At 42.2% G+C, this 24,422-nt stretch overlaps 1 protein-coding gene and 6 non-coding genes across 7 annotated transcripts; all 7 read right to left on the bottom strand.

Annotated features, from left to right (window-relative positions):
• Nucleotides 1–1,847: 1,847 nt before the first annotated feature.
• trnal-uaa (transfer RNA leucine (anticodon UAA)) lies at nucleotides 1,848–1,930 on the bottom strand. The gene has a single exon. It is a non-coding gene; the product is annotated as a tRNA-Leu (tRNA).
• A 403-nt stretch (nucleotides 1,931–2,333) lies between these two features.
• trnal-uaa (transfer RNA leucine (anticodon UAA)) lies at nucleotides 2,334–2,416 on the bottom strand. Its single transcript has one exon. It is a non-coding gene; the product is annotated as a tRNA-Leu (tRNA).
• Nucleotides 2,417–4,811: 2,395 nt separating this feature from the next.
• trnal-uaa (transfer RNA leucine (anticodon UAA)) lies at nucleotides 4,812–4,894 on the bottom strand. The gene has a single exon. It is a non-coding gene; the product is annotated as a tRNA-Leu (tRNA).
• Nucleotides 4,895–5,297: 403 nt separating this feature from the next.
• On the bottom strand, nucleotides 5,298–5,380 carry trnal-uaa (transfer RNA leucine (anticodon UAA)). Its single transcript has one exon. It is a non-coding gene; the product is annotated as a tRNA-Leu (tRNA).
• Nucleotides 5,381–7,775: 2,395 nt separating this feature from the next.
• trnal-uaa (transfer RNA leucine (anticodon UAA)) lies at nucleotides 7,776–7,858 on the bottom strand. The gene has a single exon. It is a non-coding gene; the product is annotated as a tRNA-Leu (tRNA).
• Nucleotides 7,859–8,261: 403 nt separating this feature from the next.
• On the bottom strand, nucleotides 8,262–8,344 carry trnal-uaa (transfer RNA leucine (anticodon UAA)). The gene has a single exon. It is a non-coding gene; the product is annotated as a tRNA-Leu (tRNA).
• Nucleotides 8,345–11,100: 2,756 nt separating this feature from the next.
• On the bottom strand, nucleotides 11,101–24,271 carry retreg2 (reticulophagy regulator family member 2). Its single transcript, XM_066661781.1, has 9 exons — nucleotides 23,890–24,271; nucleotides 22,108–22,211; nucleotides 21,078–21,108; nucleotides 20,466–20,595; nucleotides 19,832–19,916; nucleotides 19,502–19,639; nucleotides 19,013–19,101; nucleotides 18,395–18,530; nucleotides 11,101–15,550 (listed from the first exon to the last, which is right to left on the bottom strand). Exons 1-9 carry the CDS (start codon nucleotides 24,168–24,170, stop codon nucleotides 14,790–14,792), a joined length of 1,755 nt encoding a protein of 584 aa, XP_066517878.1. The 5' UTR covers nucleotides 24,171–24,271; the 3' UTR covers nucleotides 11,101–14,789.
• Nucleotides 24,272–24,422: the final 151 nt, after the last annotated feature.

The following is a 24,422-nucleotide window of genomic DNA, read 5'->3' as shown; positions in this document are numbered from 1 at the left end:
TTACTAGGTACAGATACTCAGATACATTCACTCAGAAATGCTGCTATTAATCTTGATAATTCAACAGTAAAACACAATGCCATCATTAAAAACTTAGGGGTAGCCTTTGATTCGACTCTCACATTTGATACCCACATATCCAATACAGTCAAAACCGCCTTCTTCCACCTACGCAATATTGCCAAAATTCGGCATATTTTATCATTAAAAGATGCAGAGAAACTAGTGCATGCTTTTATAACTTCACGTCTAGACTACTGCAATGCGCTCCTGGCAGGGAGCTCGTGCAAAGCGTTACACAAGCTTCAGTTAGTTCAAAATGCAGCAGCCAGGGTGCTCACTAGAGCTAGAAAATTCGAACATATCACCCCAGTTCTCTCGTCCCTACACTGGCTACCTGTAAAATTTCGCATTGACTATAAAATACTCCTCTTAGCTTATAAATCTCTAAATGGTTTAGGCCCGCAGTATCTTACTGAACTTCTCATACCTTATCGCCCGTCACGTACTCTTCGTTCACAGGATGCCCATCTACTCTTAGTTCCTCGCATTAAGAAAAACACAGCAGGAGGAAGAGCCTTTTCTCACAAAGCTCCTCAACTCTGGAATAGCCTTCCGGTTACTGTTCGGGGCTCAGACACACTCTCAATCTTTAAATCTAGATTAAAAACCTACCTTTTCAAACAAGCTTTTGGTTAATCATTAACTTTCAGGTTACTCCTTCTATATTGGTGTTCGGCCTGGTTTTCATATTATCACTGTTCTGTATTAACCCTGTCATATCACCATAGCTACAGCATTCTTAGTTAGCTTTGTAGTAATCGCCAACACGCTGTCTGTCTCTGGGTTCTCTTGCCTGACCAGTGGAAGCTTTTTTTGCAGGACAAATTTGCCCATTCTTTACCATGACCCTACTAACCTCTGTATTTTTATTTGTTCCCTTTGTCCGGCTTTCTTTCTCCTGTCTCTCTCTCATGCTTTGAGATGTCCTGCTGCTCTCCAGGTGTTGCCCTGATCCAGCCCGTGTCCTGTACAAGATCCTGGCCTTGTCTCATCTACACTATCATGCTTGGCCATGCTGTTTTATCTCAGATTAACTCTGCACCTAATTTTAACTCACACAGAATCCCTGATCACCTCCTCCTTCATCAGACTCATACATCACTAATATCATCATCCTCACCATTTTCATTTCTGCTTCTCTATCATCACTAATATACTACATTTATATTACTATAACCCCTTCATCGGTCATCATTTCACTTTTACTTCTGTTCTCTGTTGTTTCTCCGGTGTCGACCCGAGGAGGATGGGTTCCCCGTATGAGTCTTGGTTCCTTCCAAGGTTTCTTCCTCGTGTGCTGAGGTAGTTTTTCCTTGCCACTGTTGCCCCTGGCTTGCTCATAGGAGGCTTGGACCCGGATCTCTGTAAAACTGCTTTGTGACGACTTTTCGTTGTGAAAAGCGCTATATAAATAAAATTTGATTGATTGATTGACTGTAATTGAGGCAAGAGGACCTGAATTCCTAAGACAACCTTAGAAACCTGTCGAGCCAAAGAACATACTTAACAGGGAATTGGGTTTGAACCCAACCCACAAAGACATGCACCAGTTGATCTCAAGCCGAACACTTAATTTTATTGTCATGAAATTAGTTAGTTTTCAGATCTAGAATTTGTCTACAAGTACACGTAGCGTGCACATGGTGTAAGAACACACCACCCATGAGATGTACCACCCTTTTCCAAAGAGGTTCATGAGGAGGGTAGAAGAGGATTCCTCAGGGAACACTGATTGAAGTCGACGGACAATCATTTTTCTTGCTGTTACCTAAAGAGATGACCACTACCAGGAGTGGGGTTCGAACCCACGAGGGCATACACCCATTGGATCTTAAGTCCAACGCCTTAACCACTCGGCCATCCTGGTGTGGAAGTTGAAAAAAAATTTCATCATTAAGGATGTAATTGTCACAGATTCTAAAATGAGAATTACTTTACTGGCCACAGAGGCGTCTTTTCTCTGCGTTTAAAGCCAGCCCGTGCAGGCAGACACATTTAAACACTAGTGTAACAGTGAGCACACATGGGGAGCAGTTAGGGGTTTACTCGAAGACACTTGAGTCATGACAAGGCAGCTCTGGGAATGCAATAGGCAACCTTCTAGTTACAAGCTCATTTCCCTAACCACCAGGCCAGCGTGCTGATGGCATAGAGACACATTTACTCCACAAGTGCAAAGGTGTTCAGCAGGAGGGGAGATTATGTTCTCAGGCAACAGATTCTAATCTAAGGAGGATCCTTCCTCATTCACTGAGTAAGTAAAGGACAACTACCAGGAGTGGGGTTCGAACCCACGTGGGCAGGCGCCCATTGGATCTTAAGTCCAACGCCTTAACCACTCGGCCATCCTGGTCTGACAGAGCAAACCCCCAGTTCAATGCTCAGATGATCCTAACATGCATCCACAGGTTATGAAAACGTAGCGACTCCCAGGTTTCCATTTAAACTAAAGACCATGCTTCGTAAACACACTTCAAAGTGTGATGGCCAAACATCGGACAGTTTTCTATGAACTAATGATTTGAATGAGCTTGTTAAACCAGGAAGTGTGAGAGGCTGAACAGTAGATCTTGGATCCAAAGGAAGTTTTCCCAATGCGTTTCAACCCTGTTACTGGTATAAATGCCTTTTAATTGGACAACAAGGAGACCTCAAAGTGCTTTCCAGAGGTATTAAACATACAGATGCTGCAAATTCTACACATACTCTCTACCACATCAAATTATCTTACATTCAAGATGCTTTTGACCCCACTGTTCCCATAAAAAGACATTCATCTGGGGAGAGATAACAGCTGTAAAATGTAACAGTCTACGTAAAATAACAGAATGTCTAACAAAAATTAAAGACTGGATGATGCAAAATTTTCTCATGTTAAATTCTGATAAAACTGAGGTCTTGTTACTAGGTACAGATACTCAGATACATTCACTCAGAAATGCTGCTATTAATCTTGATAATTCAACAGTAAAACACAATGCCATCATTAAAAACTTAGGGGTAGCCTTTGATTCGACTCTCACATTTGATACCCACATATCCAATACAGTCAAAACCGCCTTCTTCCACCTACGCAATATTGCCAAAATTCGGCATATTTTATCATTAAAAGATGCAGAGAAACTAGTGCATGCTTTTATAACTTCACGTCTAGACTACTGCAATGCGCTCCTGGCAGGGAGCTCGTGCAAAGCGTTACACAAGCTTCAGTTAGTTCAAAATGCAGCAGCCAGGGTGCTCACTAGAGCTAGAAAATTCGAACATATCACCCCAGTTCTCTCGTCCCTACACTGGCTACCTGTAAAATTTCGCATTGACTATAAAATACTCCTCTTAGCTTATAAATCTCTAAATGGTTTAGGCCCGCAGTATCTTACTGAACTTCTCATACCTTATCGCCCGTCACGTACTCTTCGTTCACAGGATGCCCATCTACTCTTAGTTCCTCGCATTAAGAAAAACACAGCAGGAGGAAGAGCCTTTTCTCACAAAGCTCCTCAACTCTGGAATAGCCTTCCGGTTACTGTTCGGGGCTCAGACACACTCTCAATCTTTAAATCCAGATTAAAAACCTACCTTTTCAAACAAGCTTTTGGTTAATCATTAACTTTCAGGTTACTCCTTCTATATTGGTGTTCGGCCTGGTTTTCATATTATCACTGTTCTGTATTAACCCTGTCATATCACCATAGCTACAGCATTCTTAGTTAGCTTTGTAGTAATCGCCAACACGCTGTCTGTCTCTGGGTTCTCTTGCCTGACCAGTGGAAGCTTTTTTTGCAGGACAAATTTGCCCATTCTTTACCATGACCCTACTAACCTCTGTATTTTTATTTGTTCCCTTTGTCCGGCTTTCTTTCTCCTGTCTCTCTCTCATGCTTTGAGATGTCCTGCTGCTCTCCAGGTGTTGCCCTGATCCAGCCCGTGTCCTGTACAAGATCCTGGCCTTGTCTCATCTACACTATCATGCTTGGCCATGCTGTTTTATCTCAGATTAACTCTGCACCTAATTTTAACTCACACAGAATCCCTGATCACCTCCTCCTTCATCAGACTCATACATCACTAATATCATCATCCTCACCATTTTCATTTCTGCTTCTCTATCATCACTAATATACTACATTTATATTACTATAACCCCTTCATCGGTCATCATTTCACTTTTACTTCTGTTCTCTGTTGTTTCTCCGGTGTCGACCCGAGGAGGATGGGTTCCCCGTATGAGTCTTGGTTCCTTCCAAGGTTTCTTCCTCGTGTGCTGAGGTAGTTTTTCCTTGCCACTGTTGCCCCTGGCTTGCTCATAGGAGGCTTGGACCCGGATCTCTGTAAAACTGCTTTGTGACGACTTTTCGTTGTGAAAAGCGCTATATAAATAAAATTTGATTGATTGATTGACTGTAATTGAGGCAAGAGGACCTGAATTCCTAAGACAACCTTAGAAACCTGTCGAGCCAAAGAACATACTTAACAGGGAATTGGGTTTGAACCCAACCCACAAAGACATGCACCAGTTGATCTCAAGCCGAACACTTAATTTTATTGTCATGAAATTAGTTAGTTTTCAGATCTAGAATTTGTCTACAAGTACACGTAGCGTGCACATGGTGTAAGAACACACCACCCATGAGATGTACCACCCTTTTCCAAAGAGGTTCAGGAGGAGGGTAGAAGAGGATTCCTCAGGGAACACTGATTGAAGTCGACGGACAATCATTTTTCTTGCTGTTACCTAAAGAGATGACCACTACCAGGAGTGGGGTTCGAACCCACGAGGGCATACACCCATTGGATCTTAAGTCCAACGCCTTAACCACTCGGCCATCCTGGTGTGGCAGTTGAAAGGAAATTTCATCATTAAGGATGTAATTGTCACAGATTCTAAAATGAGAATTACTTTACTGGCCACAGAGGCGTCTTTTCTCTGCGTTTAAAGCCAGCCCGTGCAGTCAGACACATTTAAACACTAGTGTAACAGTGAGCACACATGGGGAGCAGTTAGGGGTTTACTCGAAGACACTTGAGTCATGACAAGGCAGCTCTGGGAATGCAATAGGCAACCTTCTAGTTACAAGCTCATTTCCCTAACCACCAGGCCAGCGTGCTGATGGCATAGAGACACATTTACTCCACAAGTGCAAAGGTGTTCAGCAGGAGGGGAGATTATGTGCTCAGGCAACAGATTCTAATCTAGGGAGGATCCTTCCTCATTCACTGAGTAAGTAAAGGACTACTACCAGGAGTGGGGTTTGAACCCACGTGGGCAGACGCCCATTGGATCTTAAGTCCAACGCCTTAACCACTCGGCCATCCTGGTCTGACAGAGCAAACCGCCAGTTCAATTCTCAGATGATCCTAACATGCATCCACAGGTTATGAAAATGTAGCGACTCCCAGGTTTTCATTTAAACTAAAGACCATGCTTCGTAAACACACTTCAAAGTGTGATGGCCAAACATCGGACAGTTTTCTATGAACTAATGATTTGAATGAGCTTGTTAAACCAGGAAGTGTGAGAGGCTGAACAGTAGATCTTGGATCCAAAGGAAGTTTTCCCAATGCGTTTCAACCCTGTTACTGGTATAAATGCCTTTTAATTGGACAACAAGGAGACCTCAAAGTGCTTTCCAGAGGTATTAAACATACAGATGCTGCAAATTCTACACATACTCTCTACCACATCAAATTATCTTACATTCAAGATGCTTTTGACCCCACTGTTCCCATAAAAAGACATTCATCTGGGGAGAGATAACAGCTGTAAAATGTAACAGTCTACGTAAAATAACAGAATGTCTAACAAAAATTAAAGACTGGATGATGCAAAATTTTCTCATGTTAAATTCTGATAAAACTGAGGTCTTGTTACTAGGTACAGATACTCAGATACATTCACTCAGAAATGCTGCTATTAATCTTGATAATTCAACAGTAAAACACAATGCCATCATTAAAAACTTAGGGGTAGCCTTTGATTCGACTCTCACATTTGATACCCACATATCCAATACAGTCAAAACCGCCTTCTTCCACCTACGCAATATTGCCAAAATTCGGCATATTTTATCATTAAAAGATGCAGAGAAACTAGTGCATGCTTTTATAACTTCACGTCTAGACTACTGCAATGCGCTCCTGGCAGGGAGCTCGTGCAAAGCGTTACACAAGCTTCAGTTAGTTCAAAATGCAGCAGCCAGGGTGCTCACTAGAGCTAGAAAATTCGAACATATCACCCCAGTTCTCTCGTCCCTACACTGGCTACCTGTAAAATTTCGCATTGACTATAAAATACTCCTCTTAGCTTATAAATCTCTAAATGGTTTAGGCCCGCAGTATCTTACTGAACTTCTCATACCTTATCGCCCGTCACGTACTCTTCGTTCACAGGATGCCCATCTACTCTTAGTTCCTCGCATTAAGAAAAACACAGCAGGAGGAAGAGCCTTTTCTCACAAAGCTCCTCAACTCTGGAATAGCCTTCCGGTTACTGTTCGGGGCTCAGACACACTCTCAATCTTTAAATCCAGATTAAAAACCTACCTTTTCAAACAAGCTTTTGGTTAATCATTAACTTTCAGGTTACTCCTTCTATATTGGTGTTCGGCCTGGTTTTCATATTATCACTGTTCTGTATTAACCCTGTCATATCACCATAGCTACAGCATTCTTAGTTAGCTTTGTAGTAATCGCCAACACGCTGTCTGTCTCTGGGTTCTCTTGCCTGACCAGTGGAAGCTTTTTTTGCAGGACAAATTTGCCCATTCTTTACCATGACCCTACTAACCTCTGTATTTTTATTTGTTCCCTTTGTCCGGCTTTCTTTCTCCTGTCTCTCTCTCATGCTTTGAGATGTCCTGCTGCTCTCCAGGTGTTGCCCTGATCCAGCCCGTGTCCTGTACAAGATCCTGGCCTTGTCTCATCTACACTATCATGCTTGGCCATGCTGTTTTATCTCAGATTAACTCTGCACCTAATTTTAACTCACACAGAATCCCTGATCACCTCCTCCTTCATCAGACTCATACATCACTAATATCATCATCCTCACCATTTTCATTTCTGCTTCTCTATCATCACTAATATACTACATTTATATTACTATAACCCCTTCATCGGTCATCATTTCACTTTTACTTCTGTTCTCTGTTGTTTCTCCGGTGTCGACCCGAGGAGGATGGGTTCCCCGTATGAGTCTTGGTTCCTTCCAAGGTTTCTTCCTCGTGTGCTGAGGTAGTTTTTCCTTGCCACTGTTGCCCCTGGCTTGCTCATAGGAGGCTTGGACCCGGATCTCTGTAAAACTGCTTTGTGACGACTTTTCGTTGTGAAAAGCGCTATATAAATAAAATTTGATTGATTGATTGACTGTAATTGAGGCAAGAGGACCTGAATTCCTAAGACAACCTTAGAAACCTGTCGAGCCAAAGAACATACTTAACAGGGAATTGGGTTTGAACCCAACCCACAAAGACATGCACCAGTTGATCTCAAGCCGAACACTTAATTTTATTGTCATGAAATTAGTTAGTTTTCAGATCTAGAATTTGTCTACAAGTACACGTAGCGTGCACATGGTGTAAGAACACACCACCCATGAGATGTACCACCCTTTTCCAAAGAGGTTCAGGAGGAGGGTAGAAGAGGATTCCTCAGGGAACACTGATTGAAGTCGACGGACAATCATTTTTCTTGCTGTTACCTAAAGAGATGACCACTACCAGGAGTGGGGTTCGAACCCACGAGGGCATACACCCATTGGATCTTAAGTCCAACGCCTTAACCACTCGGCCATCCTGGTGTGGCAGTTGAAAGGAAATTTCATCATTAAGGATGTAATTGTCACAGATTCTAAAATGAGAATTACTTTACTGGCCACAGAGGCGTCTTTTCTCTGCGTTTAAAGCCAGCCCGTGCAGTCAGACACATTTAAACACTAGTGTAACAGTGAGCACACATGGGGAGCAGTTAGGGGTTTACTCGAAGACACTTGAGTCATGACAAGGCAGCTCTGGGAATGCAATAGGCAACCTTCTAGTTACAAGCTCATTTCCCTAACCACCAGGCCAGCGTGCTGATGGCATAGAGACACATTTACTCCACAAGTGCAAAGGTGTTCAGCAGGAGGGGAGATTATGTGCTCAGGCAACAGATTCTAATCTAGGGAGGATCCTTCCTCATTCACTGAGTAAGTAAAGGACTACTACCAGGAGTGGGGTTTGAACCCACGTGGGCAGACGCCCATTGGATCTTAAGTCCAACGCCTTAACCACTCGGCCATCCTGGTCTGACAGAGCAAACCGCCAGTTCAATTCTCAGATGATCCTAACATGCATCCACAGGTTATGAAAATGTAGCGACTCCCAGGTTTTCATTTAAACTAAAGACCATGCTTCGTAAACACACTTCAAAGTGTGATGGCCAAACATCGGACAGTTTTCTATGAACTAATGATTTGAATGAGCTTGTTAAACCAGGAAGTGTGAGAGGCTGAACAGTAGATCTTGGATCCAAAGGAAGTTTTCCCAATGCGTTTCAACCCTGTTACTGGTATAAATGCCTTTAATTGGACAACAAGGAGACCTCAAAGTGCTTTCCAGAGGTATTAAACATACAGATGCTGCAAATTCTACACATACTCTCTACCACATCAAATTATCTTACATTCAAGATGCTTTTGACCCCACTGTTCCCATAAAAAGACATTCATCTGGGGAGAGATAACAGCTGTAAAATGTAACAGTCTACGTAAAATAACAGAATGTCTAACTGAAATTAAAGACTGGATGATGCAAAATTTTCTCATGTTAAATTCTGATAAAACTGAGGTCTTGTTACTAGGTACAGATACTCAGATACATTCACTCAGAAATGCTGCTATTAATCTTGATAATTCAACAGTAAAACACAATGCCATCATTAAAAACTTAGGGGTAGCCTTTGATTCGACTCTCACATTTGATACCCACATATCCAATACAGTCAAAACCGCCTTCTTCCACCTACGCAATATTGCCAAAATTCGGCATATTTTATCATTAAAAGATGCAGAGAAACTAGTGCATGCTTTTATAACTTCACGTCTAGACTACTGCAATGCGCTCCTGGCAGGGAGCTCGTGCAAAGCGTTACACAAGCTTCAGTTAGTTCAAAATGCAGCAGCCAGGGTGCTCACTAGAGCTAGAAAATTCGAACATATCACCCCAGTTCTCTCGTCCCTACACTGGCTACCTGTAAAATTTCGCATTGACTATAAAATACTCCTCTTAGCTTATAAATCTCTAAATGGTTTAGGCCCGCAGTATCTTACTGAACTTCTCATACCTTATCGCCCGTCACGTACTCTTTGTTCACAGGATGCCCATCTACTCTTAGTTCCTCGCATTAAGAAAAACACAGCAGGAGGAAGAGCCTTTTCTCACAAAGCTCCTCAACTCTGGAATAGCCTTCCGGTTACTGTTCGGGGCTCAGACACACTCTCAATCTTTAAATCTAGATTAAAAACCTACCTTTTCAAACAAGCTTTTGGTTAATCATTAACTTTCAGGTTACTCCTTCTATATTGGTGTTCGGCCTGGTTTTCATATTATCACTGTTCTGTATTAACCCTGTCATATCACCATAGCTACAGCATTCTTAGTTAGCTTTGTAGTAATCGCCAACACGCTGTCTGTCGCTGGGTTCTCTTGCCTGACCAGTGGAAGCTTTTTTTGCAGGACAAATTTGCCCATTCTTTACCATGACCCTACTAACCTCTGTATTTTTATTTGTTCCCTTTGTCCGGCTTTCTTTCTCCTGTTTCTCTCTCATGCTTTGAGATGTCCTGCTGCTCTCCAGGTGTTGCCCTGATCCAGCCCGTGTCCTGTAAAAGATCCTGGCCTTGTCTCATCTACACTATCATGCTTGGCCATGCTGTTTTATCTCAGATTAACTCTGCACCTAATTTTAACTCACACAGAATCCCTGATCACCTCCTCCTTCATCAGACTCATATATCACTAATATCATCATCCTCACCATTTTCATTTCTGCTTCTCTATCATCACTAATATACTACATTTATATTACTATAACCCCATTCATCGGTCATCATTTCACTTTTACTTCTGTTCTCTGTTGTTTCTCCGGTGTCGACCCGAGGAGGATGGGTTCCCCGTATGAGTCTTGGTTCCTTCCAAGGTTTCTTCCTCGTGTGCTGAGGTAGTTTTTCCTTGCCACTGTTGCCCCTGGCTTGCTCATAGGAGGCTTGGACCCGGAACTCCTAAGACAACCTTAGAAACCTGTTGAGCTGAAGAACATACTTACCAGGAAACTGGATTTAAACTCACAAAGACATGCAGCAGTTCATCTGAATCCGAACATTTTAACCACTTCACCATCTGGGTCCACACTGGAAGATAGAAGCTCAACATCTAGAACAGATGGGCAGTTAGAAGAACGGGAACCCAAACTCAATGGAATAGTTTTGAGAAATTTTAGAGGGTGCTCAATAATCACAGCCATGCAGGGGATGTTCACGTCAGGGCTGGACAACTATTTAGAATCAATATAAAATGTTTCAACAACAATTATACGATTTTTAAACATATTTACAGTATTCCAGTATATAATTTTTGCTGCATCTCTCACTGACTGACGGTCATCAGGGGGCCCTGCCATCAGTTGTTCATTCAATTTGAAAGTTACTTTATAAAAAATAATGTTGACAAAACCAAGAGGTTGTTGTTTGATGGTGATGTCATGAAGCTTTCACTTCTTGGCAGATTTTCTGTGGCTTTTTAATTGTTCGTATCGATACCGGAAGTATATTGAAATTGAGAAATGTATTGTGATATTAATTCTGGCCATATCGCCCAGCTCTAATTCACATACATCATTAAGTTTTCTTAAAGGAGAAAGCATAAAGGAAATGGAGTTCAAAGAGAAAAGCATGATGAATTAATGATGGTTTCAAATACCAGGCCCCCAGTGTCTGAAAACAGTGAAGAGAAAAGAGAGTGGGACATGGATTTATTTTACTAAAGACTTGTGGTATACTTTAGTTAATTTCATCCTTATACATATGTTACATTTCCTTCCATCCATATTCACCTTACATTACATATGATCTCTGTGTAAAACTATATGAACTCCATCTAACCACAGCAAACTTGAGGAAAGACCATTCAACGCTCCATTTTGTTAAACAATGTGCCTTTTATCGGTCAAAGCAGTGAAAGCATGAGCAATAACACAATAACTATTACACACACATTATCTGAAAATAGTTTCCAAAACAAACTCACGGTTTCCATTGCTTTACAGGATCATCTACAGCAACAGGGAAGGAAGTTAAAGTACTCTTCAAAATCAGATTGATCCCTCATTTCAGTCAAATTTATATATATATATATATATATATATATATATGCATGCCCAGCAGGACTGCAGGAAGTGATTCAACAGTGTCATGTTGTACACATTGATTTATCTTTTAATAGTTTCCCTTAAAGTGCCACAACAACATTGGATTTCAACGCCCTCAAAGCATGAGCCAACTACAGGAGAAGCCTCAGCTCAAACAGCAGCACTGGTTTCAGCTGTGTGGAAGCTTCTAGAAAAACTGATTTTACAAAACAACAAGTGCAGATTCTTGACTAAAATTCAAAGATACGTCTGGCTTTATGCTCTAAACCTTCATTCATAAAGTGGGCACTTCAAATGGGGAAAAGTACTTAACCCTGCCATTCAACAAAACCCCCTTAAAATGTTAGGATGTAAAAAGTGGAGCTGATTTAAATGAATGAACTCATTCAGGAAAACCACAATGTCAAACAGTTCATATGAACACATTTGACATGACATGTAATCAGTAGTGGTTTTGTGCCAGAAGATCCAAAGCCCACAAACTAAAATATATTTTTAAAGAGTTAAATCCAGTTTGACTTTACAAAACAACATGACATCTCTCATAAATAATAGGTTTGCTGTTTGTGGGATTCATGGCTGAAAATAACATCCAGTAATTAAGCTTCCATCTACTCCAATCATTAGTCCTGCAACCCAAGAATGTACAACACTGGACAAGTTGGTGGCAAGTTTTAATGCAGCACTATGTAATATTTGGGGTTTTGGAGCCCTCTCAGGTGAAAATACATTTAACATTCATTCATTATCTGTAATTGCTTACCCAGTTCAGGGTCGCGGTGGGTCTGGAGCTTACCCAGAATCACTGGGCGCACGGTGAGAACACACCCTGGAGGGGGCACTAGTACTTAACAGGGCAACACACATTCACACTTTTTGAGTTGCCAATCCACCTACCAACGTGTTTTCGGCCCGTGGGAGGAAACCAACGTGGACACGTGGATCTCCTCGCAGTCATCTGTCTCGAACCCTCAACCTTCAGGACCCTGGAGCTCTGTGACTGCAACACTACCAGCTGCACCACCATGCTGTTCCACATGTAACATTGTAACATGATAAAGGATATTTTGTATTGTTCTTCCAGAGTAGACAAACCTCACTACAGAAGAATCTGATGACTGCATGCATTTTTGGGAGTGTTCTCTAAAGATGATTCAATTAAAATTGAGGGACATGTCTCCCAAGGATGGATGTGAACAATCAACTTGTGTCATCACATCCTCATCAGTACGATGTAGACTTTGCGATTGAGACTCATCCAAATTTATACAATAGCTCATTATTAGAGCTGTGGCTAAAACCTGGTCTGAGGTACTCCCACAGACTGTGCAGGCTTTACAGTGGATTTCCAGTGCATTCACAGACACACACAATTCAAAAAATATATCTTACATAGTGCAGCTTTAAAAAGGATTAAATTTCCTCTATAAAATGTACTTCGATCCTGTGCGGAAATTACACTTGAGATCTCAATGGACAACTAAGACACAAAACAAACTACTTTATAATTAATTAAAAACAGCATCAAGGGCAACTCCTGAAACCATCTGTGGGAAACTTCAGTCAATTTCAGAAACATTTCTTTATATCTAATGCTTCTTTTGTGCAATGACATAGTTTGAAAACACATCTTCTGGACTCAAAATCCTGATAACCTGTGCGAGGCATAGCATGAAACTACATATTACTTCATAACTGACCAAATATTCATAAATAAAAAAGGAAAATCCCCAACCCTAAACATATACACAACAGTATATATTAGCATGGCTATAAATGATAAAACATCTCTTTACCACTAGAAATATAAACTTTTGACTGCTTACTTCTGTCAACATGAACAATTTCAGCCAGCAGGCTTTGATTTTTAGACAAGGTTAGTTTTTCTTCTTGAGTCTGTATAAGAAACTGGCTTAAATTAGACCTGGGGGGTGTTTCACAGAGCAGGATTTCACAATAAGCTGGGTAACTTAAGCCTTGCGTCTAGATTGGCCAATAGGAGAGGACATATTCATACTCCTGTTGAGCAAGGACTTCAGTCATCTGCCAAATGCAAAACACAGTATGTCCAAACATTTGTAGACACCTCTTGTAGGTGAGCTGTGCGCACGCAGATTGCATGCGCTCCATAAAAAGCACTGTAAATATAAAGTAAATATAAAGGGACACTGGAGCAGCAATGTCTCTAGATTCTCTGCAGTGATGGAGCTCCACACAACACCTCTACTATGAGTTGGAAACCCGACCTGTGGCTCAATCCTATCAAATCTTCACAGCAACTGTCCAATATCAGGTATAAAACCTTCCTAAAAGAGCAGGGGCAGTTACTCTTATTCAACAACTGATATTAGATGAGCAGGTGTCCACTAAAATTTGGCTACACAGTGTAACTCCCAGATTGCTTGTGGATTAGTTCTCGCCACTTTTACTAGGGATTGGCAAACAGGACATAAATCATGGAAGTACCAAGCGAGAAGGAAGAAGACTCAGACTGGCCTGTCCAGACAATGTGTGCAGCACAAATTTAGACAAGGATTAGCTCAAGACAAATATTACTAAGTGTGATATCACTTGAGGAAAACGGCATGGCCCTGGAGTTTGAGTTTAATATCTAATCATATGAGATTACTATTATTTGTTTGCAATATTTGTTAGCCTACAACATTGTATTATAAAAGGCCAATGACCGATCGCTGGATTAAGAACACCTAAGCTGTATTTAGACTTACTGTCCTTATTTCAGCTCCACTGACCACAGAGGAGCACTTTGTAGTTCTACAATTACAAACCACAGTCCACCTGTTACTCTGCATACTTTATCCCCATTTCTTGCGGTGGATCATTCTCAATGCTAAAGTGGGACTCACGTGGTGGTGGTGTGTATTGTGCTGGTACGTGTGGATCAGACACAGCAGCGCTCCCTTCTCTGTAACTATTGAACTACATAGTGCTCCTGTATGGTGAGTGGAGCTGAAAAAAATGGACAATGTGTGTAGATACAAGGCAGATGTTCCTAATCCAGTGATCGTACAATATACATACATACACACACAGACAAGAGTACTGAATTTGAATCAGTTCCTCCAGTCCATATAATCGTTATTATACAGACGTGGATAAACACTGACCCTTTGTCTTAATTTTTGTTTTGGTTCATCTGTTTTCTAGAAAAAAAATGAAACAAAATTCACAGTGATCTCACCGCAATAAAACACAAAAGAGCTGAACAGACAGAAAAATTAATTTTTCAGACCTCAAAGCATACATGTCAGTGTATGGGATAGATTATAAATAAAAAGGGACAGTTTAGCAAGAATAAAGGAGAGCTAGGACTCCTGTTGGTCAGCCTGCTGTTGCTGGCTGCTCTGGGTTTGAGTGTCCGATGCCGTTCCTGTTCCCTGTCCGTCAAAACCAAGGCCGAGTCCCTCGTCCATCTGTTCCAGTTCACTTTGGTCCAGAAGCTCAAAGTCCTCCTCCTCGGCCGGAACGAGAGTCACATCTGGTTGCTCCTCGGTGCTGGCTTCGGTGGTTACGTCCACGTCCTCGTCGCTGGCTTCCTGAGCCGCGGGAGACTCCAGAGGAGACTCCATGGGACAAGGCGGCGTCTCGGTGGGGAGGAACTCGGCCATGGACGGCGCCTCACTGGCCTCTGTGGAGCGCAGAAGGGCTGAGAGAGTGTTCTGTACCACTGTGGAGATGGCCGTGGTGACGATCTCCTCGCTGAGAGCTTCCAAAGACCGTGCCGCCCCTCGCGGCCCCCGAGACGACCCTTCTCCGTTTCCTTCTCCTTTGTCCCTGGCTCCGGTAGAACTCCGATCGGTTCCAGACGATCGCCCGTGTCCGTTGAAATGCGTGTTGACAAAGTGCAGAGGAGAAGCCAGATGTTGAATGAGGAGGCTGGCGGGGCTCTGGGATTCCTCCTGCTGCTCTGAGCTGGAGCTCTCAGAGCGGCCCGACCCCAGCACGCCCAGGGGGAAGTGGAACAGGCCGGGCTCGATAGAGGGGAACTCGTCCACGGACGGGAACTCCGGAAGGTCTCTGGAGAAGCTCTCCTCTGGCTCGCTGTGTACACTCTGCTGGTCCAAGTCTGAGAGCAGCAAGACGGACAAATCATTAGGAAATTCATTTCTCAAAGACATTATGAAGACTACATATTAAGCTCATTATACATTTCGAGGTGTGTACCGTCAGGTCTGAATGTAAAATAAGCACATTCACATTCCTCAGTCTCTATGATTTACAATTTCTTGTACAAGGGTGGAAAAATGTAAGAGTTTTGAGGTTCACAATGTAAAGAATACCATTGAGTGGAAAATAACATAAAAACTAATATGTACAAAATATTCATACAACACAATACACCGGTTTTTTTTTGGTCCTGGGCTCCTCCTACAGTTGCAGAATTTAATTCACGAATAAATCAGAATGTGAAGGGAGAGTGAGTGTGTTCATGCACTCATCCAAAAAATTTAGAGTGCAGCTTCTGCAGTGTTTAGAAGAATATTAATGCTTAGAAGCTCTAATCTCATTGCTACAGCTCAGAGCATCTTAAAGCAGTAATGGCATGGTAAAAATACCACCTAGTGTAAATTTTGGTTTAATTTACATTTTCCAGATAGAATCATTTTAATTCTAAACTTTGGTCAGCTGGAGAAACAATGACATCACTGCTTGACCTCAAACACTGCCTTGTAAAACAGCCATTGGTTCACTAATCACTAAATACTAATGTGAATTATATGTACATGAGGCAATGGGTGGGGGGGCAACACTATTTCAGGCACTGAAGCTGATCATCAACGGCACCAAATATTTCCTTGTTTCCACAAGGTTGTTTGTTTGTTTAATTAATTAATTAATAAATTTAATGATGAATACATAGGGGCGGCACAGTGGCGCAGCAGGTAGTGTCTCTGTCACACAGCTCCTGGAGGTGGTGGGTTCGAGTCCCACTCCGGGTGACTGTCTGTGAGGAGTGTGGTGTGTTCTCCCTGTGTCTGCGTGGGTATTCTCCGGGTGACTGTCTGTGAGGAGTGTGGTGTGTTCTCCCTGTGTCTGCGTGGGTTTCCTCCGGGTGACTGTCTGTGAGGAGTGTGGTGTGTTCTCTCTGTGTCTGCGTGGGTATTCTCCGGGTGCTGTGGTTTCCTCCTATGCTCTAAAAACATACGTTGATAGGTGGATTGGCGACTTGAAAGTGTCAATAGTTGTGTGTGTGTTGTACGGACCCACCGTAACCCTGAACTGGATAAGTGCTTATAGACAATGAATGAATACTATAACTATAGTAAGTTATAGTTACTATGTAGACACCAGAACTATGTAACTTCAATGAATAAGGGCAACAAAATTTGTCCTTTGTGTTCATTTGAACCCATAATATGGTTTCAGTTAATGATAACATTTAATATATCTCCTGGACAACACAAGTAAGTGTGCTGCAATTTTTATAACACATTGACTGTTTACAACTGCCAAATCAACAAAACCACTGAACAAAACTGAGCCTCCCAGGAGAGTTTGGAAGAACAGTGTAGAACAGTGGGACCAGGGCAAAAACATGCCAGCATAATGTGATTGGGAAGAACATGGTAGAAACCCCCCACAACAACTCAACACCAGTCCATTTGAATTATTGGTGTTTGTTGGGGTTAAAGATGCCATGGCTTTACAAAGATAGGTCAGAATCATTTCTCATCATAAGATTTTTGCTGAAGATTCACAATAAATAAGAAAGCAATAGTCACTGCAGAAATATCTCAAGCTCAAATAAACGAACATTACTTGTCACAATGTCCTTCAGAGGAGTTATAGAACCAGGCAGAAGTTGAACTTCCTCTTCATAGGTAATTTCCTGTTTTCTTTTATTTACATGTTTACTTCAATTAAACATTCATTCATTGTCTGTAAGCTCTTATCCAGTTCAGGGTGGCGATGGGTCTGGAGCCTACTCGGAATCACTGGGCACAAGGCAAGAAAACACCATGGAGGGGGCGCCAGTCCTTCACAGGGTGACATACACTCATACAGACAGTTTTGAGTCAATCTACATACCAACATGCATTTTTGAAGCATGGGAGGAAACCGGAGCACCCACGCGGACACGGGGAGAACACACCAAACTCCTCATAGACAGTCACCCGGAGTGGGACTCGAACCCACAACCTCCAGGTCCCAGGAGCTGTGTGAATGAAACACCACCTGCTGCGCCACTGTGTTGCCCTAAAATTTATTTAATTTATTTACAAAACCATTTCCAGAATACATAACTGGGATCAGTTAGAATATCTGCCATAAGAAACTCATGTGATTACTGATGTAAGCCAACTTTTACATTTTAAAGGATAACTTAATGTCCTACCTCAGAGTCTACTGTGGTAATATGAGCTATGCTTACTAACAGAAAGGCAAAACAGGAACCCCCAAACCAGCTCTCTCAACCAGTTTTACCAAATTCTCTTACAAAGAAGTTCAGATGCTCTGCTATTTGAGGTGCCTCCACATTGCGACACCAGTAAATAGAGTGGGTCTAGATTTTGTAGGCAAACAGCAAAAGAGAAAGGTTTTCTGAGAAGGTAGTGGTCACAGTGAGCTATAAATAAAGGGCTTTAAACATGAAAGAATAAGCACTGCATTCTCTCCCTGCTGATGCTGCTCCTCTGCTGTCACACTGTGACAAAACTGGGTTACACCAGAACATACCATCAGTCAGGAGGCTCCAAAGAGCAAATCTACTAAAGGTAAACATTATTATTATTCTTGACAACACGGGCTGGCAGGAGAGAGTGCATTCCATAACACACACTCCCCACACTGAACACCACAACTACAAATATTTATTTTATTTATTAGGACGCCTTACTAAATCAGATGTGACTGTTCTTGTCCAGCTCGGCCAACAACATTTCCAAACATGCCGTTCTCTAAATATTACCTTCAGAAAGGTCTGTGAGTTGTGGGGTAGTTGCTCTAGACACAGAGAAGCCCCCACTCTCCAGTATAGACGCCTCCTCATCAGACAGCTCTGAATCTGTGATGGCCATCGCCAGGGCTGTGGTCTTCACGTCCACCTGAGCAAAAACAGGGCAACCAACCAAGACAAACCAGTGATGAAAACTAATTCTCTTGATTTTATAAAACTGACACATTTGATGCAGTAGGTAGCCACTGTTTTAAAGTCTTAAATCACATCATTCACTTTAAAGAACATATGAAGTTTGGGCTGCAAAAACCTCCCCGTTTACCTGCACTCATTCACGCTGAGGGCAGACAATTGGAAAATACATCATTTACACGTATCACAATCCCAACAGGCACAGTGAAATAAGAAACCCTCCTGTTTAATTCCAAGATAAAAGGAGAATGTTCACGTCAACTACATTCAGAACTATTTTTGACACATAACAAACATTCAATAGCTCTATTTAACAGCACACAATGTGTACGAGTTGTTTGTTGTCACAAAGCGATCGCCTCAAACGAAGGTGGTGCTGTAACTTTAGAAACAAGAAATTCAAACCTTTGTTTGTTCAAAGCGAAAGGATAAACTTACAGTGGGAGCAAAGCAAGACAGTTCCTCCTCACTCTCGCTCTCCGTTTCAGCTCTCGGCTCGTCGCCCTCCTCTGGCTCTTTCTTCACCTCTATACACACACACACACACACTTCTTTAAAAAGACCGCATAAGACAAACTAAAATAAACCAACTATAACACCTGCTATATCACTGAAAGACGCACTTGGCAGTCGTACAGCAGTGTCTGTGTTATTGTAGTTTCACCCACCTAGTCACCAGTGGCAGTGACTCCCAAATGCATTAGTCTCTACTGCATGAGTCAACTACTAGTGGTCAAGTAAGTGAACTACAACAACAAACACAAGAGGCTCTGGTATGGAATGCTGTTTTTAAACCACTGCACTATTTTTAATCATGTGCCTCAATTGTTGCGGTTTACTTTTTTATAAAATCATCTAGTGCATCTTTAAAGGAATGAATCCACAGAGATTAGATCAAATGTTGGAGGCGAAAGCAGAGAGCCTCACTTCTTTTGTCGTGTTTGCGGAGCTGGGTGTCACCCTTCATGCTGTAGTCCAGCTTCATCAGGATGGGCTCCAACCCCGTGTACATCTTCTGGATCAGCTCGTGATACACAACCAGAGGCCACAGCAAAACACTCAGCACTGCGCTCACACACACAGACAGAGAGAGAGAGAGAGAGAGAGATAATCACACGTCTTCACCTGCAGCACCTACATAACACCCATTAAATGAAACGTCGCTGCTTCATTAACCTTACACTTTAGATTCCACTCTCCGGTTAACCCCAGGGCACCAAAAACCATAAACTATGTAACCAATGTTGTACAACTCACATATAATGTAGGAGATCATGATTCCAGGTACGTAGTGACCAACCACAGCCAGCAAGAGGCATCCTGAGCAAGCCATCGCACAAAACTGTAAAGAAAAACAAGAGTTAAAAACATATCTTCACATAAATGTTCTTATTCAAAGTACTATTTTAAACAGGAACTAAACTTGAGACTCTCAGTGAAGCTGCCCTCCACAAATCCACTAAAACGCTGAAAGGAAATTACCACAACCAGACAATGAATGAATGAATGAATGAACGGACATTACATATAAACTTGGAGCTGGACGATACGGACAACATCACAATATATTACTTAATTTCGGTCAAAACGATATCATTCCGACATAAAAAGCCACAGAAAAACTGCCAAGAACTGAAAGCAACACGACATCACCGTCAAACAACAACCCCTTGGCTTTGTCAATGTTTATATTTTTAAACGAAGTTTAAAACTGAGTGAATGAACTGACCGCAGCGCACCGAATAACCGCCAGTCAGTGACAGAGGCTGTAAACCCATATCACCACCAATGTAAAGTAATTCAAGATGAATTTCACACTGAATGCAAATTGTTATATCTATTAAAGTATAAAACCAGTAGAGATCTGCTCTGATAGTTTGGCACTGCTCACCTTGCCGTGATTCTGCCGTTTGTACTGCAGCATCTCTTGGACGTAGAGGCTACAGGTCACGTAACTTTCTGCCAGGTGGTGACTCAGCTCAGCCACACTCAGCAGCCTGGGGTGGACACTCATACTCTCTCTGTATTCACCAAACAGAGCAAAGACGTACAACGTTTACTGTAAACACCGCACTTTTGATTTGTGACCGGAAACACTGGAAGTTACATTTTGTAGAAAACTAAAACACCGTGAAGTTTTTAAACAGAGTAAACTGACAGAAAAATTTGCTTTGCTAATATTGACACCAAAATAAATATTTTATCTTCAACAAATACCATTAATACATATATACAGGCTGCTTACTGCAGAGATACAAAAATTACCGTTATGACCGGCCTGTTAACATCATGTGAGCAGACTGAGCCCTTTGCATTTTAACGTATCGCACACAAAACAGAGCTTATTTCTATTAATCCACACACTCAAAAGCCAAATCATTTACATTTTGTTTTAAAAGTGCTTATGTGTGGCTGATTCTTCTTAAACATCTATCAGAAATCATTCTAGCCACTGAAGAGCCTTAGATCCAAACAGCTGTAGCTATATAACAATGGAACTTACCTTTCTACGACAGGTGCCTCAGGATGCCGCACTGTGTGAAGAGAAAACATGGATCTCGTCACAATAAATCACTGGTGAACTTCATTTCCCCACTTTAACGCACTCACTGCAACCCGGAAAAGACTTATTAACTGATTAGTGGAATCATGTGTGCTGCTGGAGAAAGGGAAAGCAATAAATGTGCTGAAGTAGTGTGTCTCTAGGTTTGAGAAAAACTGCTTTAATCCTACCCATAGATTTAGAAACTGTTTTGAAAAGGGACTTTTTAGAAATCTAATACGTTTAGCTCACCGTTGTGAACAAAACTACTTTTAGTTCTGTTCTACACAAGTCCTTTATGTTTATTTCTCAAGTACCTGGGTTTCTCAGAAGGAGAAGCTTGGCAGGTATGTAATTACAGAACACAGAGGTGAAGCAACGCAATCAGCTCAAGTCTATTCTATTCCCAACACTGGGATCACGATGAAAGAAACGAGGCCTGTGTAAAATGGACTGGGACTGCACAGGGGTCAGGCACCGCATGAATACAGCTTTGTGTAGGTTTACATTGGTGCAGTCAGCTGCTTTGTGTCATGTACATTTATCTGTATAATGATTTAAATCCTTCTTAAGGCCAAGGTCTCCACTGCTATCCCCTTAAAACCCGTCTCGTGTGATAGCGCTTAATGAAACACACCTGTGAGTGAAAAGGCCCAGTGCTGTTATACTCTATATCGACACTAAAGGAATGTCTGAACTAAATGTTATATACTGTTTTTATATTATTGTAACCTTTAGATAACTTACATTAAGCAAGTATATCTCTAACTTGAAACACCTACTTTTCTGCATCCAATCAAATCTTGATTGATAAAATCATACCCCACCCATAAGTCCTGCTTTACTCAGAAGTACATCACATTAAGGAAGAAAAAGAGCCCTGATTTCAGTTTTACATCCACTTTAAAAGATGCTCCTTTCATCAAACCACCCTCATTTGGCAAACAAGCCTTTTACACAGTGACAACAAGAACAAGATGTTTCACTTTACCAGTGAACTGAGGAAGCTTGTCTTTCCATCTCTCCAGCAAAGTCAGGATGAGCAGAGATGTGCTGAGTAGAAACAACGGCCTTAAAGATGTGGAGGACAGCAGCCTACAGCAAATAAACACACACACCCATATATGCATAAAGACCCATTCATCTTTGAGACAAACACATTCTGACTGGTAACATTATGCAAATGTAAAAAACCCAACATGTTTGGTAACTAGTTCAACTACCTTTGAATTCTCAGAATGTACAGAGCAACTGAGCGGTTAAGATGTAAACAAAGGCTCTGAGAGGGGTTTGATGTGGAATGCTTGGTTCTAGAGAGTTCAGATGGTTTACAGTGGTGTTAAAGGGAACCAGATGCAAACGCCCCTGAAAACATCCCTCACAGAAAACTATTGCACAACATGTTTACACACACACTGTGGAGTGTGTGAGATGCTGAACAACAAGTTTAATGTAATGCTTTGGACTATGATATACACTTAAGGTTTATTTATGACAGAATGGCATAGCTTGTGGCCAAATGTTTGTGGTCAATCCGTCATCTTTTCTGAATTTAGATGCACTGGATTGAGTCACAAACATTCCTAAGATCACGGGTTAATCCATAAAGCAGGATCTCTCAGTTTAGCCAGATAACTCAAGCCCAAAGTCAAGCCTGTCCAATAGACAGAGGTGAGGGAGATGACTGTAGAACAAGTCCTCAAATTTGGGCTTAGGTTAACTTGATCTTACAGCCTTTGTCAACACAAAGCGATGTGTGTCCATACTCTGTTCACGTTAAAGCTCTAAACATGCAGTGATTCCACAAACTGATGGACATGTAACGTACACTGGGAGCTTGGTCAATGTTAACCATAAACACCTGTGTGTGATCACTGGTGCATAAGAACCGTCATGGGAATGGCTGTCATAATAAATGTGAGGTCTGGTTACTATCAGCAGCACTGTAAAACAAGCAGATTAATCACGATTCTCTACAATTAACCTTTTCATATCAGTCCACTGTGAAGGACATGGTTTACACCTTCAATTCCTAGCATCACAGAAATTTTGAAAAAACGCTGGGGTTCCCCTTTAACGTTGATTTCCATACGGCAAGGTGTGCCTGAATGTCTTCTGTTCAGATCTCACAAGAACCTCTAATAACATTAAAAATGAAAATGCGTGTTTATTTAAAGTGTGGGGGGTTTGTGTCAGGCTTTAAAACGGCGATAAATCCGCGGTTGAACCTCATAAACACGGGCGAGAGTTAGCGATAACGGTTAAGACTGGAGCTCTGGAGCTGAAGCAGGGATTCAATTTAACTTCAAGCTTAAACCTTAAAAACACTCCAAAAGGCCCTGAAATCTTTAGGCTTTGAGCTCGGTGTGAGCTAAAGTTTGATAAATCCAGCTTTAGACTCATAGAAAAGCGCTAACAGGGAGATAGAGACGAGAGAGTCGATAAACGTTGCGTTAGCTTAGCTTAACTCCCACTGCGGAGGATTAGGAACCGGCCGCTGTTTGTTTCTGTTTTTTTTCAATACGGAGCCGTGTAGCTAACAAACATACAACACAAATAAAACTAATTTAGCGTCGGTAACGTTAATAAACAACGAGATGTGTTTAATAACCGTCATTTGTTCTTAAATAAATCAACATCCCCTGATGTTAGCTAACGTTAACCGTTAACGTTACTTGTTCTTCTTCCAAAAAATAATAATAATATACAGTTTCGTAAAGTGCCTTTAACAGTGAGTGCAGTTTAACGTTCACGCCGTTAACGTTATCGTTACCAGAAGGCGGTGTTGAGCGCGAGCGCGGCGGCGGCGCTGCGCACGGGCCGCTCCCACACGAGCAGGCGCTGCAGAGCGAACGCGGCGGCCTCGTGCGGGCTCAGGAGGGCCTGCAGCCGCCGCCGCAGCTCCGTCACGTCCGACAGCAGCTCCGCGTCCCCGGGGCACACGCCCGAGCCCGAGCCCGAGCCGGAGATCGAGTCCGGGCCCTCGGAGCCCGAGCCCGGGAACAGCGCCTCCACTCCCAGCGCGGCCTCCTCCTCCTCCCCGCCCGACATCATCGTGCTGCTGCTCGGTGCTGGAGGAGACGGAGCTGAGGGAGACGGCGGCGGGTTTGGGCTCGGTTTGTTTTGTTTTGCTGTTTCTCCACCGTCACTTTTGTTGTTGGTGCGCAGCTGAGTGAGTGAGAGAGAGAGAGAGAGAGAGAGAGAGAGAGGGAGGGAGGGAGGGATGCGCATGCGTATACGTCGACGTGACGCCACCAAAATATTAGAGCAGAATAGATGAATGAGAAACGTGTAATCCGTTTAATA

This window comes from Hoplias malabaricus, chromosome 2 (assembly GCF_029633855.1).
Source record: "Hoplias malabaricus isolate fHopMal1 chromosome 2, fHopMal1.hap1, whole genome shotgun sequence".
Lineage (NCBI taxonomy): Eukaryota > Metazoa > Chordata > Actinopteri > Characiformes > Erythrinidae > Hoplias > Hoplias malabaricus.
This window is presented reverse-complemented; position numbering and strand designations above follow the sequence as displayed.